The 14,527-nt window shown below is 40.6% G+C and overlaps 1 protein-coding gene across 3 annotated transcripts in view; it reads left to right on the top strand.

The window, feature by feature from the left end:
- The window catches only part of OSBPL1A (oxysterol binding protein like 1A), a 149,734-nt gene that overhangs the window by 121,139 nt on the left and 14,068 nt on the right, over positions 1–14,527 (top strand). For all 3 annotated transcript variants that reach the window (XM_026661649.2, XM_029913586.1, XM_026661655.2), the window contains exons 18-24: positions 3,162–3,237; positions 6,753–6,887; positions 7,624–7,721; positions 10,184–10,366; positions 11,161–11,268; positions 11,353–11,442; positions 11,766–11,892. In XM_026661649.2, the coding sequence (XP_026517434.1) occupies positions 3,162–3,237; positions 6,753–6,887; positions 7,624–7,721; positions 10,184–10,366; positions 11,161–11,268; positions 11,353–11,442; positions 11,766–11,892 (817 nt within the window). The remainder of the gene's footprint in view (positions 1–3,161; positions 3,238–6,752; positions 6,888–7,623; positions 7,722–10,183; positions 10,367–11,160; positions 11,269–11,352; positions 11,443–11,765; positions 11,893–14,527) is intronic.

Genomic DNA, 14,527 nt, shown 5'->3' with positions numbered 1-14,527 from the left:
CACACACACACACACACACACACACACACACACACACACACACACACCCGCTGTCTCCCCATAGACAAACTAACAGTGTCAAATGCATAAAGTAAGCAAGCTGAAAAAATAAATTTCCTGTAACTACAATAGTAATCTTGTGTTACCTACTAGTAATGCTTTTCAGACAGAAGTGATTTTTTTGAGGTGCGACCCTTTAAAATCATGCCACTTTCATTGCTGCTAGTTATCCTTTACATTAGAACAAATATTTTCATTATGCAAAGCTAAAGTTAACTTTCTGAAACTTTCTTGATCTGTTTGCCTTCTATAAATGACTTCTGAAAGGAAATCTGCTTACAGATACTGAAGGTAATCTTCTAGTTTACAACACTTCTCGTATTTAGTGGGACACTGTCAATATGGGTAGGCCTAATATTTGACTATCTTTATTTTTCCATATCTATAGGTCTGTAATTTTTACCCCCGAAAACATTTTGATCCATTCAAAATTGGTATTCTAGCAACAAAATAAATGTGAGCACGTTATGGAGAAAAGAGCAGACATCACTTTCAAATTTAGCTGATGTTAATTGTAAGCAATGAAGGAAATGGGCTTAATCTATGAAAGATTACTTTCACACACAAGAATGATTCCCCCCCTGGCTTGGTGATTTATATATGAGGGTGGGTTTAAGAAAGGAATATTTGGGTTCTTTTATTGAAAAACAATCCCTTGCTGGTTACACGTTGCTAGCAGCCAGTGATTGTTTTTCAATAAAAGTACCCAAATATTCCTCTTAAACCCACCCTCATATATAAATTGGCAAGCTAGAAAAATATATTCATAGCTTTCTGTGCAGAAGTGCTCATTGCTAAATACTATGTACGCTTCACAGATTGCCTCTGTTCCAGTCTATTCTTAAATTAAATACTAAAAATAGATCAAATTTAATTACTTGGTGGACACTGTCCTCTTCTGGACACACACATAAAAGCATCAACAAAGGAAATGTTTACACTTAGTAGTCTTCAGGACGACCAGTTCACTTCATTTCAGATTACTGAAGTTTAGAATAGCAGATCTATTAAAATATAAGGATATGTGATTCCTTTCATGTTTGATCCAAAAGGAGCTTTCTATTCTTTAACACCAATTTTCTTTCACTGAACTCCCACACTTCAAAAGGTGAATAAATGTTTTTGGATAGTTGTAGAAAATTAGTACAAAATTTAATGTGTTTTCCACAGATTCCTTTATACCAGGGATCAGCAGCCATTGGCCCGCGGCCCGCCAGGGTAAGCCCCCTGGCGGGCTGGGCCGGTTTATTTACCTGCCGCGTCCGCAGGTTCGGCCGATCGTGGCTCCCGCTGGCCGCGGTTCGCCACTCCAGCTCAATGGGGGCTGCAGGAAGCGGCACGGGCCAAGGGATGTGCTGGCCGCGGCTTCCTGCAGCCTCCATTGGCCTGGAGCGGCGAACCACAGCCAGTGGGAATTGCGATCGGCCGAACCTGTGGACGCAGCAGGTAAACAAACTGGCCTGGCCCGCCAGGGGGCTTGGCCTGGCGGGCCGCGTGCCAAAGGTTGCTGATCCCTGCTATATACTGTAGGAGCCAATATATTTGTAGAAGACTGGGCATTTCTTTGCTTTAAGCCAGACTTTGTTCAATATGTTTTCATGCATGTATAGCTACTGGTTTTGAGAACGGTATTTCACATTTTGAAAATTTAAAGTATCAGCCCTTGTATGGCTTTTCTGTTATGGAAGTACCAGCGAAAGATGCATGCAAAAGAGAGGTAAGTGACCCAACAAATGAAATTTCATAGAAATTAACGCTTTTGCCATTGCGAAGGAAGATGATTCACTTAAACCTCTACCAAAGAACAAAAAAATTGCTGCACTAAAAATTTCTGAAAACACTTAATTCCTTAATTTGGGGGGAAGAGAGAACCTTTTTGTTCAGGAGCATGACACGTGCTTAAATATTTGGCCAAAGTTGTTAACATAAATTTGAGACTTAAGAGAGACTGTAGAGTGAAATGTTGTGGTGGTGTTCGCACTATGTGGTTTGAGAGTGCCTTGGATAAGATTTCTGATTTGTTATCTTCCTGATATGGGTAATTGTTTCATGGTACCAGGTTTCTGATTCGGATTATCTGGACTAAAGCCCCTTTTACACAGGACATAGGATATAAAACTGTGCTTAACGTTCATGTTGTAGTTTAGCTGTCCATTGTGGATGTGGTCTTAGCAGCTTAAAGAACTAAGCTTTTGCCCCTGTGAAGATCTATGTTAAGGCCACATGACCCACCAGGCACCAAACCATGCTAGAGCCATTTGGTCTAAAACTATGGATAAACCTTGCTTAAGCATGTATGTTAGCCCTGTCTATCTAAGGAAAGTTGTGCATTCATCTGTTCCATTAGTTTTCTGTTGTCTTTCTGTGACTGTTTTCCAGTCCAGGTAATAAATGTCATTTATTGGCTAAATGTAACTTTTTAAATAGCCTTTTTGCTAATAACACTACAAAACTGAAACCTGTTCACATGTAACTGGATTATCTTCAGCATCTTTCATGAATATACATTTTTCAAAGTAGAGGCAGATTTTACCAGCATGGTGACAGCATCATATTTAAACACTATTCTGGAAACTGATGTACAGAATTTTCCACTCCTTTAACACCAGCATTTGATAGATTTGTTTGAACTATTGCTTTCTTTAGAGAGAAACAATTTTCTTTGACTAAAACTACTAATATTTGGGGTATTTACATCATGTTGCATGTGTCCTCTAGGGCAGTGGTTCTCAAACTAGGGCCGCTGCTTGTTCAGGGAAAGTGGGAGCTGCGATCAGCCAAACCTGTGGACACGGCAGGTAAACAAACCGGCTCGGCCCATCAGGGGCTTTCCCTGAACAAGCGGCGTCCCTAGTTTGAGAACCACTGCTCTAGGGGGACTAATTGAAAGTCACCTAACAATTTTTTCATGAAAGCTCCCAAAAGTTATCTATTGTAACATAAAGAACACTTAACTTGTGTAGGCCTGTCTTATCAATAAGTCAGTTCTGAGCGCCTTAAAACTAGAACAGCTTTAATACATTCTGCAGCCTTGTTAACAACTGAGATTATTTTGATAAGAGATTAATAAAATAAATGTGGTTTGCTTTTTTCCCCCCTAGAACAAGCTTGCCATCTCCAATGTTTTCCAGGAATGACTTCAGTATTTGGAGTATCTTAAGAAAATGTATTGGAATGGTAAGTAAAATATATAAGTTGTGATAAGTTATGGTTGTGGCTATCTCTAAAGAGGACCAAAATGTGAACTGAGAAGTCTGGTTTTTGTTGTTGTTTTTTTTAACTTGTTGATTATACTGTGCTCACAAACAAAAAGACCAAGGGTGACTCCAAGAGCCAATTTATTCAATAGAGCAAAGGCATTTTCTCTTATTAGTCCTCCAAGGATCCTGTAGCATCCAGAGCTCTCCCCAGTCTCATTTTATACTTGTTGTAGAAAACTTTCCAGATTCACCACAGTACTTCAGATGGGTTAGTGACTAGGTCTGTTTAATCAAATCTGGGAAGCTCAGTGACAGGTCAGCCACAATCATTCTAGTAGATCAAGGTATAACACAATCCAGTGGTTGGAAATTGAAGTTTGATAAATTTAGACTAGAACGAAGGGCTTGTCTTCACTACTGGGGAGATCGACACTGCTGCAATCAATGCAGTGGGTGTCAATTTAGCGTTTCTAATGAAGACCCATTAAATCGATGGCAGAGTGCTCTCCGGTCGACTCCAGCTCCCAGAGAAGAGTAAGGTAAGTCGATGGGAGAGCGTCTCCCATTAACGTAGCACAGTGAAGACACCGGGGTAAGTTGACCTAAGCTACATCGACTCCAGCTATGTTATTCACTTACCTGGAGTAGTGTAACTGAGGTCGACTTACCCCCATAGTGAAGACAAGCCCCAAGTCACAAATATTTAATATACATTCAGAAAAGTTCTTTGGCCTCTGTTATACAAGAAGTCAGACTACATGATCGCAGTGGTCCCTTCTGGCCTTATCTATGAATCTTAAGTCTGCTCCCTGTTAATGGTTAATTGGGAAGGCTTCTTTTCTTTCCATTATGTAACCCCACCACGTAGGCAAGTTCATCTTGGCCACAATGATTAGGTTTCACTCTCTAAAGTGCAATGTGCCAAACTGAAAGTTACACTGTTGCCTTACTAAGAGAATCTGCATAGCCACAAGGTGAAAGCTCTTTCTGGGAGTAAGTTTCCTGTGTATCGGTATTACATTAACTTCAAAAACTTGTTCCCCTCTCACTGCAATCAGAAAACAGACACAATATGCAAGAAACCTACTGAAAGTCCATACAGGAGATAAGATTGCTCAGGGATGTTGTTTTGAACTCCAGAGCACATGGACTTTCACAGAAGCTTTTCAATTTAAGAAGCATTATGATTCTTATCAGATAAGAGTGTAACCTGAAAGCTACAAAAAGGGCTGTTGGCAGCAGGTCTAGCTTGCTCTGCAATGAGCTCTTCTGTGCTGTGCACAGAAAGACACCTGAAAAGTCCTCAGTGTAATCTGGAAGAAGGAACCAGTTAAAATGAAGCCAGTGCTTTCTTAGGCTTCAGCTCTGCTCTGTCAAATTGCTGACAAAGATCCTTGAGATATCTGTTTTGTCCTGGTCATGGATAGGCAGATTTCTCCCTATTCTGTGTTTCCCAAAGAGTAGGAACACCATATTGGAAATAGGTGTAGTGTTGGGCAATTTCACAAGTGGTGCATGAGGCTGAGAGGAAATTGAAGGGCAGGAAAAACTGCATTTGGGGAATAAATGACCATGTACTAAAATGTTACAACACTAAAGGTTTATATTTAAATCTGTCAAAGTATAGGTCGTCTGACTTTTTTACTCTATTCTTTCTATTTTTATTAGACTTAAATACTCTTTGCCAGTTTCTTATCTCCATACTTAATGGGGCCCACTCTTACTTGTGAAACATGATATTCTAGATAAGACTTAGGGTACGTCTACACTTACCTCCGGATCCGACGGCAGGCAATCGGTGTTCTGGGATCGATTTATCGCATCTTGTCTAGACGCGATAAATGGATCCCGGATCGATCCCGGAAGTGCTCGCCGTCGACGCCGGTACTCCAGCTCAGCGAGAGGAGTACGCGGCATCGACGGGGGAGCCTGCCTGCAGCGTCTGGACCCGCGGTAAGTTCGGACTAAGGTACTTCGAATTCAGCTACGTTATTAACGTAGCTGAATTTGCGTACCTTAGTCCGAAGTGGGGGGGTAGTGTGAACCAGGCCTTAGTAGTAAACAAACTTTCAGAGAGGGGGGGTTTTAACTTGGATGTTAAGTTTACTATTGTAGCAACTGCGCAAAATTTTATTGTATGTTTATAAATTAATGATTTAATTTAAAAAATTTAAAAGCTTGACTAGTTTAGAAATCAATCGTTAGAACTTGGAAGATATTCCTTATTCATTTGGGCCCAAATTTAAACTAAAATTTTAGGTTTTATTCATTTTCATGCTGGCTGCCTCAAAACATGTTTTTGTTTTTTGTTTTGTTTTGTTTTTTCCCCCTCTCTTTTTTGGGAGTTGAAGGTTAGTCATTTCGTAGGCCTTGTCTACACTGCCACTTTACAGCGCTGCAACTTTCTCGCTCAGGGGTGTGAAAAAACACACCCCCTGAGCGCTGCAAGTTTCAGCACTGTAAAGTGGCAGTGTAGACAGTCCACCAGCGCTGGGAGAGCTCTCTCCCAGTGCTGGTGCCACCACTACACAGAGCGCTTTAACGTTGCTAGTGAAAATATACCCTTAGGTTGCTATTGGAACTGTCTTGATTTACAAACAAAAAACCTTCAGATGTTAATTTACATAGGTTAATCTGTTGGCAGCTAACATAAAGATTATCTAGCACAACCATTATACTGATCCATTAGTGAAAGTAAACACCTTTCTTCTTGCTGAAGCTTGACTGCATGCTCTCAGAACTGTCCTAAGAATGAGTCTTAGATTGTTCTACAGTGCTATTGCATTAAAGCAAAGTTAAATAAATCCCTTAATTTTTAACCCTATAGTTGAGTTGTATCTAATCATACCAGTCTGCCCAATGGATGTAACTAATTATGTAAAATAAATTGTCTGAACTGGAGATTAAATATTCCAGCTTCATTAGGTTGGTCAGTTTTTAAGGCAAGAATGTATAGATTTCTTTCAAGACTTTACATAACTTATTCATATTACACACCATACTTTATTAGCCTTTTTGACCTGGATTCTTGTGACAATATTTGATAGATCAAGTACGGTTCATTTCAGAAGCTTACTCCTATCGCTTCTCGTGCCCGCCTGCCCTCCCTCTCCCCCCAAGGTTGCCTGTTTGACTCATCAGATGGCCAGTACCTGTTCTAAAAATAGTGTTTCTGAATCTTGGTGTACAAAGCCTTTCAAAAGAGAAGTCCTGAGAATCTCCTCTCTTCTATGCCCACCATCTTCCTAGTCCTCCTCCCCATTAGGGATTTAGATACACTTCTCTTTTTAGCCATCTTTTCACCAATGCAAGGGAGAGGCTTAGCTTGAGAGATGTGGGTCTTTCTTTCGAATTTGCTGGCCAGGTCAAGGGATGTTGCATTGCCACTAGGCTAACCTGACTTATTTCTCTAATAAGCCAATTAAATTCTTGTTACTTAGTTCATTTTGTTTAATCTCTTCAGTTTTAATACAACTTTCTATCCTGTGTCAGGAGCTGTCCAAGATCACTATGCCGGTTATTTTCAACGAGCCACTGAGCTTCCTACAGCGACTTACAGAATATATGGAACATACATACCTCATCCACCAGGCCAGTTCACTTTCTGGCACAGTTGAGAGGATGCAGGTACTTTACTCTGTAGTCGTGTCTTAAAATGCTTGTGGTGGTCTGTTTGAACAGGTTGGACTGTGGTACAACTTTCTTTCAGCTAAGGACATAAGAATGGCCATATTGGGTCAGATCAATGATCTATCTAGCCCATATCCTGTCTCTAACAGTGGCCGGTGCCGCATGCTTCAGAAGGAATGAACAGAATGGCAATTCTGAGTGATCCATCCCCTGTCATCCAGTCCCAGCTTCTGCAGTCAGAGGTTTAAGGACACCCAGAGCATGGGGTTTCATCCCTGACCATCTTGGCTATTTCTCTTTTTAACTCTGTTGTACTTTTTGCCCTCACAACATCCACCGACAATGAGTTCTGAAGGCTGAGTATGCATTGCGTGAAGAAGTTACTGAAATTTGTGATAAATCTGCTGCCTGCTAAACATTCTGTTGGAGAGGAGAGATGCTGTAATCTGCTACACATGGAACTGCTTTACTAGTTCTGTTAAGTTAACTCAATGTATATTCAATTTTTAAAGGCTTTAATATTTCTTAGCTTTTTGCAAAACTATTAAGGTCTGTTGCACTCTTTCCAAAACTTGCCAGGCCCACCTGGGAGGCAATTTTTATGCCAAAGACAGAACTAAAGTAAAGTAACAGAGAAAGATGAAGTGCAGTAGAAGAATTTTATATTTAAAGTAGAAGTATCAAAGGGAAATCCAACAAGGTGAATGATGTATGTTAATATTCTGTTGAACAGTGTGTAGCTGCATTTGCTGTGTCTGCTGTTGCCTCACAGTGGGAACGTACCGGAAAACCATTCAACCCACTTCTTGGAGAGACGTACGAATTAGTCAGGTAACAAATAGAAACTGCATTTAAGACCAAAGTGTATTTTATGGAATTTGTGGGTTTATGTAAACACATTGTATGGCTTGTGAATTGCTTTGTGTGTGTGAAAATTGGCTGCATTTTAGGAGCAACTGTTACAAGTGCTCACACTGCAGGTTGTTAGCATTTCTGTTGTTACTTCCCCTTTATGGGAGTCAAACTTGCCTGTAAAAATTGCTCTGGGTTGAAAAGTTGTGAAAGTGTCTTTTACTTGAAAGCAGCCTTAATATAATCTAAGTGATCAGAAAAATATCAGGTTTTTTTAGTGTATAAACCTAGGTTTCAGATCTATACTAAACAAAGACTTACCGTGTAAACACACTTTGCCTGAAAAGCAATTACTGTTGTGCAAATGTCCTTTAAACTATTACAGAAACTTAGATAATATATACAAACAGATCTTTTTCGTTAAGAACTAAAAAATAAACTAAGCCCCTTCTGTTTTGGGCCACTCTTGCCTACTTGTTATGTCGGGGTCTCATCAGTCAGATACACATATGTGGATGCTGCAATGTGTAGTCAAAAATTTGTCATTTTAAAATAGTTAAGCCTGTTAGTATTTCTGTTGAACTTGTCTGGTGGGTGGGTGGGTGGGTGGGTGGGGGTGTGTGTGTGTGTGTGACCGAGACCAAGACCATGTCATAGCTACAATGGTACAAGTGGTGCAGTCACACCAGAGCCCTGGAAATTATGAGGGCCCAACCACTATCAGATGCTGCTGCTGGTGGCAGTATTGAGGCAGGTGGCACTGCCCAAGGTGCTGTTCTGCTGCCCACCCGCACTGCGGAGTGACTGGCTGCTGATACCCCTGTCCCAAGCTTGTTCAGGAGCCTGATTGCACTTGCCTGGAGGCTGAGTCATGTGGGGTGTATGCACTGTGCTGCAAGGGTGCACAGCTACCCGCACTGAGCTGCCCCTGCAGGCACTAATGCAGGGCCGGGACACAGGGTGCAGGTGAGGAGGATCCCAAGGGAATGGGTGAGGGAGAGGCTGGTGATGGGAACAGGAAGCCAGGAGGAGTGGGGTGGGGTTCAGGGTTGAAGGTGAGGGAGCTGTCAGTGGCAGTAGGGACTCACAGGGGTGTGGGAGCAGAACACCCAGTGGTAGGGAAGAGGAAACAGGCAGCAGCAGGGCACAGGGATGTGGTGGGGTGAACCTAGGCAATGCAGCACAAAGTGGGGGCTGTGGCTGTGGGGGGCAGTGGAGACACAGCTGCCAGCACAGGAAGAATTAGGGGTGGGGGTCTGAGCTGCAGTGTTAGAGGTGCGGGAACCCTTTTCCTGTGACTTGCATCCCAGCAGAACCCTCCTTGTGTGTATTGAATCCCTGCCCCCTGGGGAAGCACCAGGTACCAGCACCTAGTACAGTGCAAGGAACAGAAAGTGCCTAAAGCAGGGGTAGGCAACCTATGGCACGTGTACCAAACGTGGCACACGAGCTGATTTTTCAGTGGCACTCTCACTACTGGGGTCCTGGCCACTGGTCCGGGGGGCGCTGCATTTTAATTTAATTTTAAATGAAGCTTCTTAAACATTTTAAAAACCTTATTTACTTTACATACAACAATAGTTTAGTTATATATCAGACTTCTAGAAAGAGACCTTCTAAAAACGTTAAAATGTATTACTAGCACGCGAAACCTTAAATTAGAGTGAATAAGTGAAGACTCGGCACACCACTAATGAAAGGTTGCCAACCCCTGGTCTAAAGGCTCCTTGACCTGCTCCTCTAATGGTCGTGGGAGGATAATATGCTGGAGATGCTAATATATTTTTCCATTTAAAACCACCTCTCTTGATTCTTCAGAAGCTTTCTCCCTCTAATTCAGATCCTTAAAATTTCCAGACCATGTATTCAGGGTGGGAACAAATATTCCCCATTGCCAACATTCTTCCTTGACTTTTGGACTTTTGGGGATTGGGGTCATAGTAGAAACATCTTTTATTCCTGTAACTTTTTATCTTGTTTGCATAACTAGTTTAGGAATTCAATTTGAAGTTCCTTTCTCCCTCTCTTCCTGAAACTTAATTTAAAACTAAGCAGAAGCTGTGGGATGGGAGGGCAGGATTGGAGCTATGAGAGAGTTAGAAAGGAGTTGGAGAGCTGAATTGGGGCTGTGAGAGAGCAGGACAGGGTGGATTTCAGAATCAGGAAGAGACCCCCTAACTTATTCTTGCACCAGGGCCCTCTGGAGTCTTGCAGCATCACAGAGAGAGATCTATATTGCAGTGAGTGTTTTTAAACTAATTGGTGGCTTAAATATCTAGATCCATACATAATTGCTATAACTTTACGCATTCTGAAACATAAAATTAAAGGAAATTCTTTCACTACAGTACCAGTTGTATCAGTGAAACTCACAAAATTTGCATTTCAGAGAACTGCAGAGAACAGTGATCCTGAAAACTTTTATTTTTTTTTATTTTTAGAGATGATCTTGGGTTTAGACTCCTTTCAGAACAAGTTAGTCATCACCCACCAATCAGTGCTTTCTATGCTGAAGGCTTGAATAACGATTTTGTGTTTCATGGCTCAATCTATCCTAAACTCAAGTTCTGGGGCAAGAGTGTGGAAGCAGAACCTAAAGGGACTATAACTCTGGAACTCCTTGAGTAAGTTGGTCAGATTGCTGTATTAGACTTTCGTTTTGAGGCTGTGCAGAATAAAGGCTTATATAATGGTTTCCAGTGCTGCAAGATGACTTTTAATATAGCCACTATTTCATATAGATGAAGCAGACAGTCTTTTTTTTTTTATGCAGTTTGCATATTTCCTGCTTTTATGGCTCCTTACAATAATTTATAACACACCCTACTGCCTGTTAACCCTTATTGCCCACTTCATTTTTAGTGGTCTCATACAGCATGTGTGACCACTTATGCTTAACAATGTGTCCTGCCTTATATTTACCTTGGACACTCCAGTTGCCTTCTCCAGACCTGAGGAAATGCTCTGTGAAGCTGAAAAGCTTGTCCCTTCCATTGGAAATTGGTCCAATAAGATATTACCTCACTTATCTTGTCGCTCTCATTCTGGGACCAAATGGCTTGAACACCACTGCAAACAGAATTGTACAGTTCACTGGCACCCCTGAGTTGTATAGGCTTCAGATAATTAAGGCTTTAATCCTGCAAATACTTACGTGTGCTTAACTTGACTACTGTAAGTAGTCCCATTGATTTAATGCCAGTAGTAGATGCACTGAAGCTGCCATGCTAAGCAGTTAACAAAATCAGGCAGTGTCTTCTATTTTTGCCACACCATGCATGGCTGGTGCATCTTGTTTCCTTGATTTGTTGCCAGTAACAAATAAAGTTCCAGAGCCAGATACTTGCTGTAAAGTCATTCAGGTATATTGTTGAAAGGTGTGATTATGCCAGCAGTTGTTGTCCCTCTTTTTTTTCAGACACGATGAAGCCTACACATGGACAAATCCTACTTGCTGTGTGCATAATATTATTGTGGGTAAACTTTGGATTGAGCAGTATGGAAATGTAGAAATAACTAATCACAAGTAAGCTGGAATATGACTTGTTAGTTTGTTTTAAAACGTAGTAAATTATTGCAAAGTAATTTGAGCTAAATATTTCTTCCTTAGAACTGGTGAGAAGTGTGTATTAAACTTCAAACCATGTGGGCTTTTTGGAAAGGAGTTACACAAAGTTGAAGGCTACATTCAAGACAAAAGGTAAAAGTTCTGTCTTAGTTAGATCTACTGTTCAATAAAATACTACTTAAATATCTAATACAGATATATATATATATAAAATATATTTAAGTATATATATATAATATATACTTATATAAATACTGTTATAATATACTTTGCCAAGGACCTTTATGTATGTATGTGTGAGGGTAACTTGTTAGTAACTGTAATGTATAGTAAGATGGGGATTCGGTGTTAAATCTGTTCTTAGAATCCTTTTCATAATATTAAAATCTGAAAACACTAAAACTAACTTCATAACTTGTTTAAGCTGTTCCTAAAATTAGTCCTTTTTCTGACAGCAAAAAGAAAGTTTGTGCACTCTATGGGAAATGGACTGAGTGCTTGTACAGTGTTGACCCAGCTACATTTGAAGCTTACAAAAAAAATGACAAGAAAAATACAGAAGAGAAGAAAAACAGTAAACAGGTATTAGACATGTAAAGAGGTGGTGTGTTAAAGGCACAATAGAACACTTAGCAGTCTAAGGTGCCTTTAGGCTTGTTACTGTTTTATACTTTTTCCTTAGACTTTTTCTTAGTAGGAATTTAGTAAGATTCAAAAAGGGTTTAGACATGTATTATATGGATTAATTATAATCTGGCTATTATCCAAACAGTTTTGGAAGGGTTAAAATCCTTGTGCTTCAGGGTTTAAGCCAATATCTAATTATTAAGGATTAGCATGAAACTTTAGTGAGAGCAGATTTCCCCACATCTGCCTACTATCAGGTTCTTTCACCCTCCTCCGGAGTCACCAGGTAGGATAGTGGACTAGAGGGACCATGGATCTGATCTAGTATATAAACTCCAACCTGATGCTTTCCAGGCCTGTAAGCAGGATAGATAAGGGTCTGTTTAGAAGGATTTCATAACTTGGAGGAATGTCATATTCTGAAGGTTTTGCAAGAATTTTTACAGTTTGCACTGTCACAGGAAATCTTACTCTTCGCGTTTCTGTAACCCATTATGTTACTCCTTAACAATTCTTTCAATAGAAAACCGCTCTTTTAAACCAATGACGGTGAAGGTTCTTATAGTAATTATACATACTTGCCATCATTCATCTTAAATGACTAGAGAAAACATTTTTACTAAAAATCTGAGAACCCCTCCATGCCACTGAAGATCACCATGCTTGCTTTACTCCTTTGCCCTGTTAGATTCTAACCTTTCTAAAGGCAAGTATGCCTGTGTAGATTTACATTATTGCTGTACAGGAGAGCTCTAAAGCTCAGGGGATTACCACCCTCTCTTTGAGGCTGCATCTCTGAGCCTTTGGGAGGAGGAGGAGAAAAGAAAAATATACCCTGCACACTTGTTATCATCCATCTGCTTGTTTGTTTTCCCTTGCAATACTGAAGATTACTCTGAATGAAATACTTTTGTGTACAAAGCTCAAACTTCAGGTTACTTTTGGCTTCTCATGGGCTTTTAGTTAGTAAAATATACTTGCCTACTTTGCCTTTTCACCATTTAATTCTTAAGAGAATTTTGTACACCATTTCACTGAATCTGCTACTCAGAATTTTATTCCGTTCTCTATAGCTAAATTTTGAGTGTCTTTTTCCCTCCACTTCTCTGACTGGAAGAGTCTCTTTGACATCCAGATCAGGTGTCCAGTCTGTCTGATCTTGGGAGTTGGCATAATAACTTAAAATGCAAAATCTGCTGAAGAATGTTAATTATAACTAGAACTGCTTTGAAAATTGGCAAATGAAACTAAACAAAGAATCTAGTGAAACTGTGTTTTTTCGGACAGTGTCTTAGAGCTGTCAGGACTCTGAGAGAAGCATGGTCTTTCTCTTTGTGTATGTTTTTTTTTTTTTTTTTTTTTATTTAAACAAACAGCAGCCTGGAAGGTGCCACTGAGAACCCCCCACTCAGTCACTGCCTAACTCTGTAGGTGCCTAAATTCCCTAGGTGCTGAAGTTTCCACTAATAGAGTTCCCTAAACACCTGTGTTTCTGCCAGTGGCATTCAGAAAGTCAACTAAGTCCTGATGCTGCCAAGCAGTTCAGTGCCCTATTTCATGTCTAAGACCTGGCAGGGTTGTCAAACTGGGCTTTCCCCCATTATCTCACCTGCAGGGCCCAATCCAGTAGGTGTGCTCGGGGCACTCCTAAACCACACACAAGATAGTCAAGAATGAGCAGATTCATGGTGAACCTTGTTATATTCGATAGTTTATAGTCTTTCACACACCAAGTGAGTGCCTAAATCACCAGTTTATGGGATATTCTGATGTGGGATTCCATCTCTCCTGTTGAAGCTGTTCCATTTTCTATAAATTGAATATTTGTTGGGCCAGAGAGAGTGACCATATAGGGCACACTCCTGGAAGAAAGGAGATCTGGGTTGCAGTCCTTCCCCAAATCCGGGAGAGTAGAGATTTGAAAACAGGTCTCCCATATCCCAAGTGAGTTCCCTAACCATTGGGCTACTAGCTAAAATGGAGTAGGTGGGGAGGGGTCTCTGCTGTTTTTTTTGCAAGAGGACTAACCTTGCTTAGTCTCCTAATTCCAGAAGTGGGCTTGGTACTAGTCAATATATTCATTAATGACTTGGATAATGAATGGAGAGTGTGCTTATAAAACTTGCAGATGAAGCCAAGCTGGGATGGTTTGCCAACACATTGGAGGACAGGATTAAAATTCAAAATAACCTTGACAAACTGGAGAACTGGTTTTGAGACCAACAGGATGAAATTCAATAAGACAAGTGCAAAGTACTTCATTTAGGAAGGAAAACTCAAATGCACAAATACAAAATGGGGAATAACTGGCTAGATGGTAGTATTGCTGAAAAGGATTGGTGGGCAGTAGTGGATCACAAATTGAATGAGTCACCAATGTCATGCAGTTGCAAAAAAGGCTAATATAATTCTAGGGTGTATAAACAGGAGTGTTTTACGCAAGATATGGGCAGTAACTCTCCCACTCTACTCGGCAGTGGGGCGGCCTCAGCTGGCATGCTGTGTCCAGTTCCGGGCACTAGACTTCAGGAATGATGTGGACAAATTGAAGGGCATCTAAAGGAAAGCAACAAAAATGTTAAAAGGCTCA

Source organism: Terrapene carolina, unplaced genomic scaffold (genome assembly GCF_002925995.2).
Source record: "Terrapene carolina triunguis isolate 2854851 unplaced genomic scaffold, T_m_triunguis-2.0 Scaffold58, whole genome shotgun sequence".
In the NCBI taxonomy this organism is placed as follows: Eukaryota; Metazoa; Chordata; order Testudines; family Emydidae; genus Terrapene; species Terrapene triunguis.
Note: the sequence above shows the minus strand (reverse complement) of the source record. Positions and strands in the feature narration are given on the sequence as shown.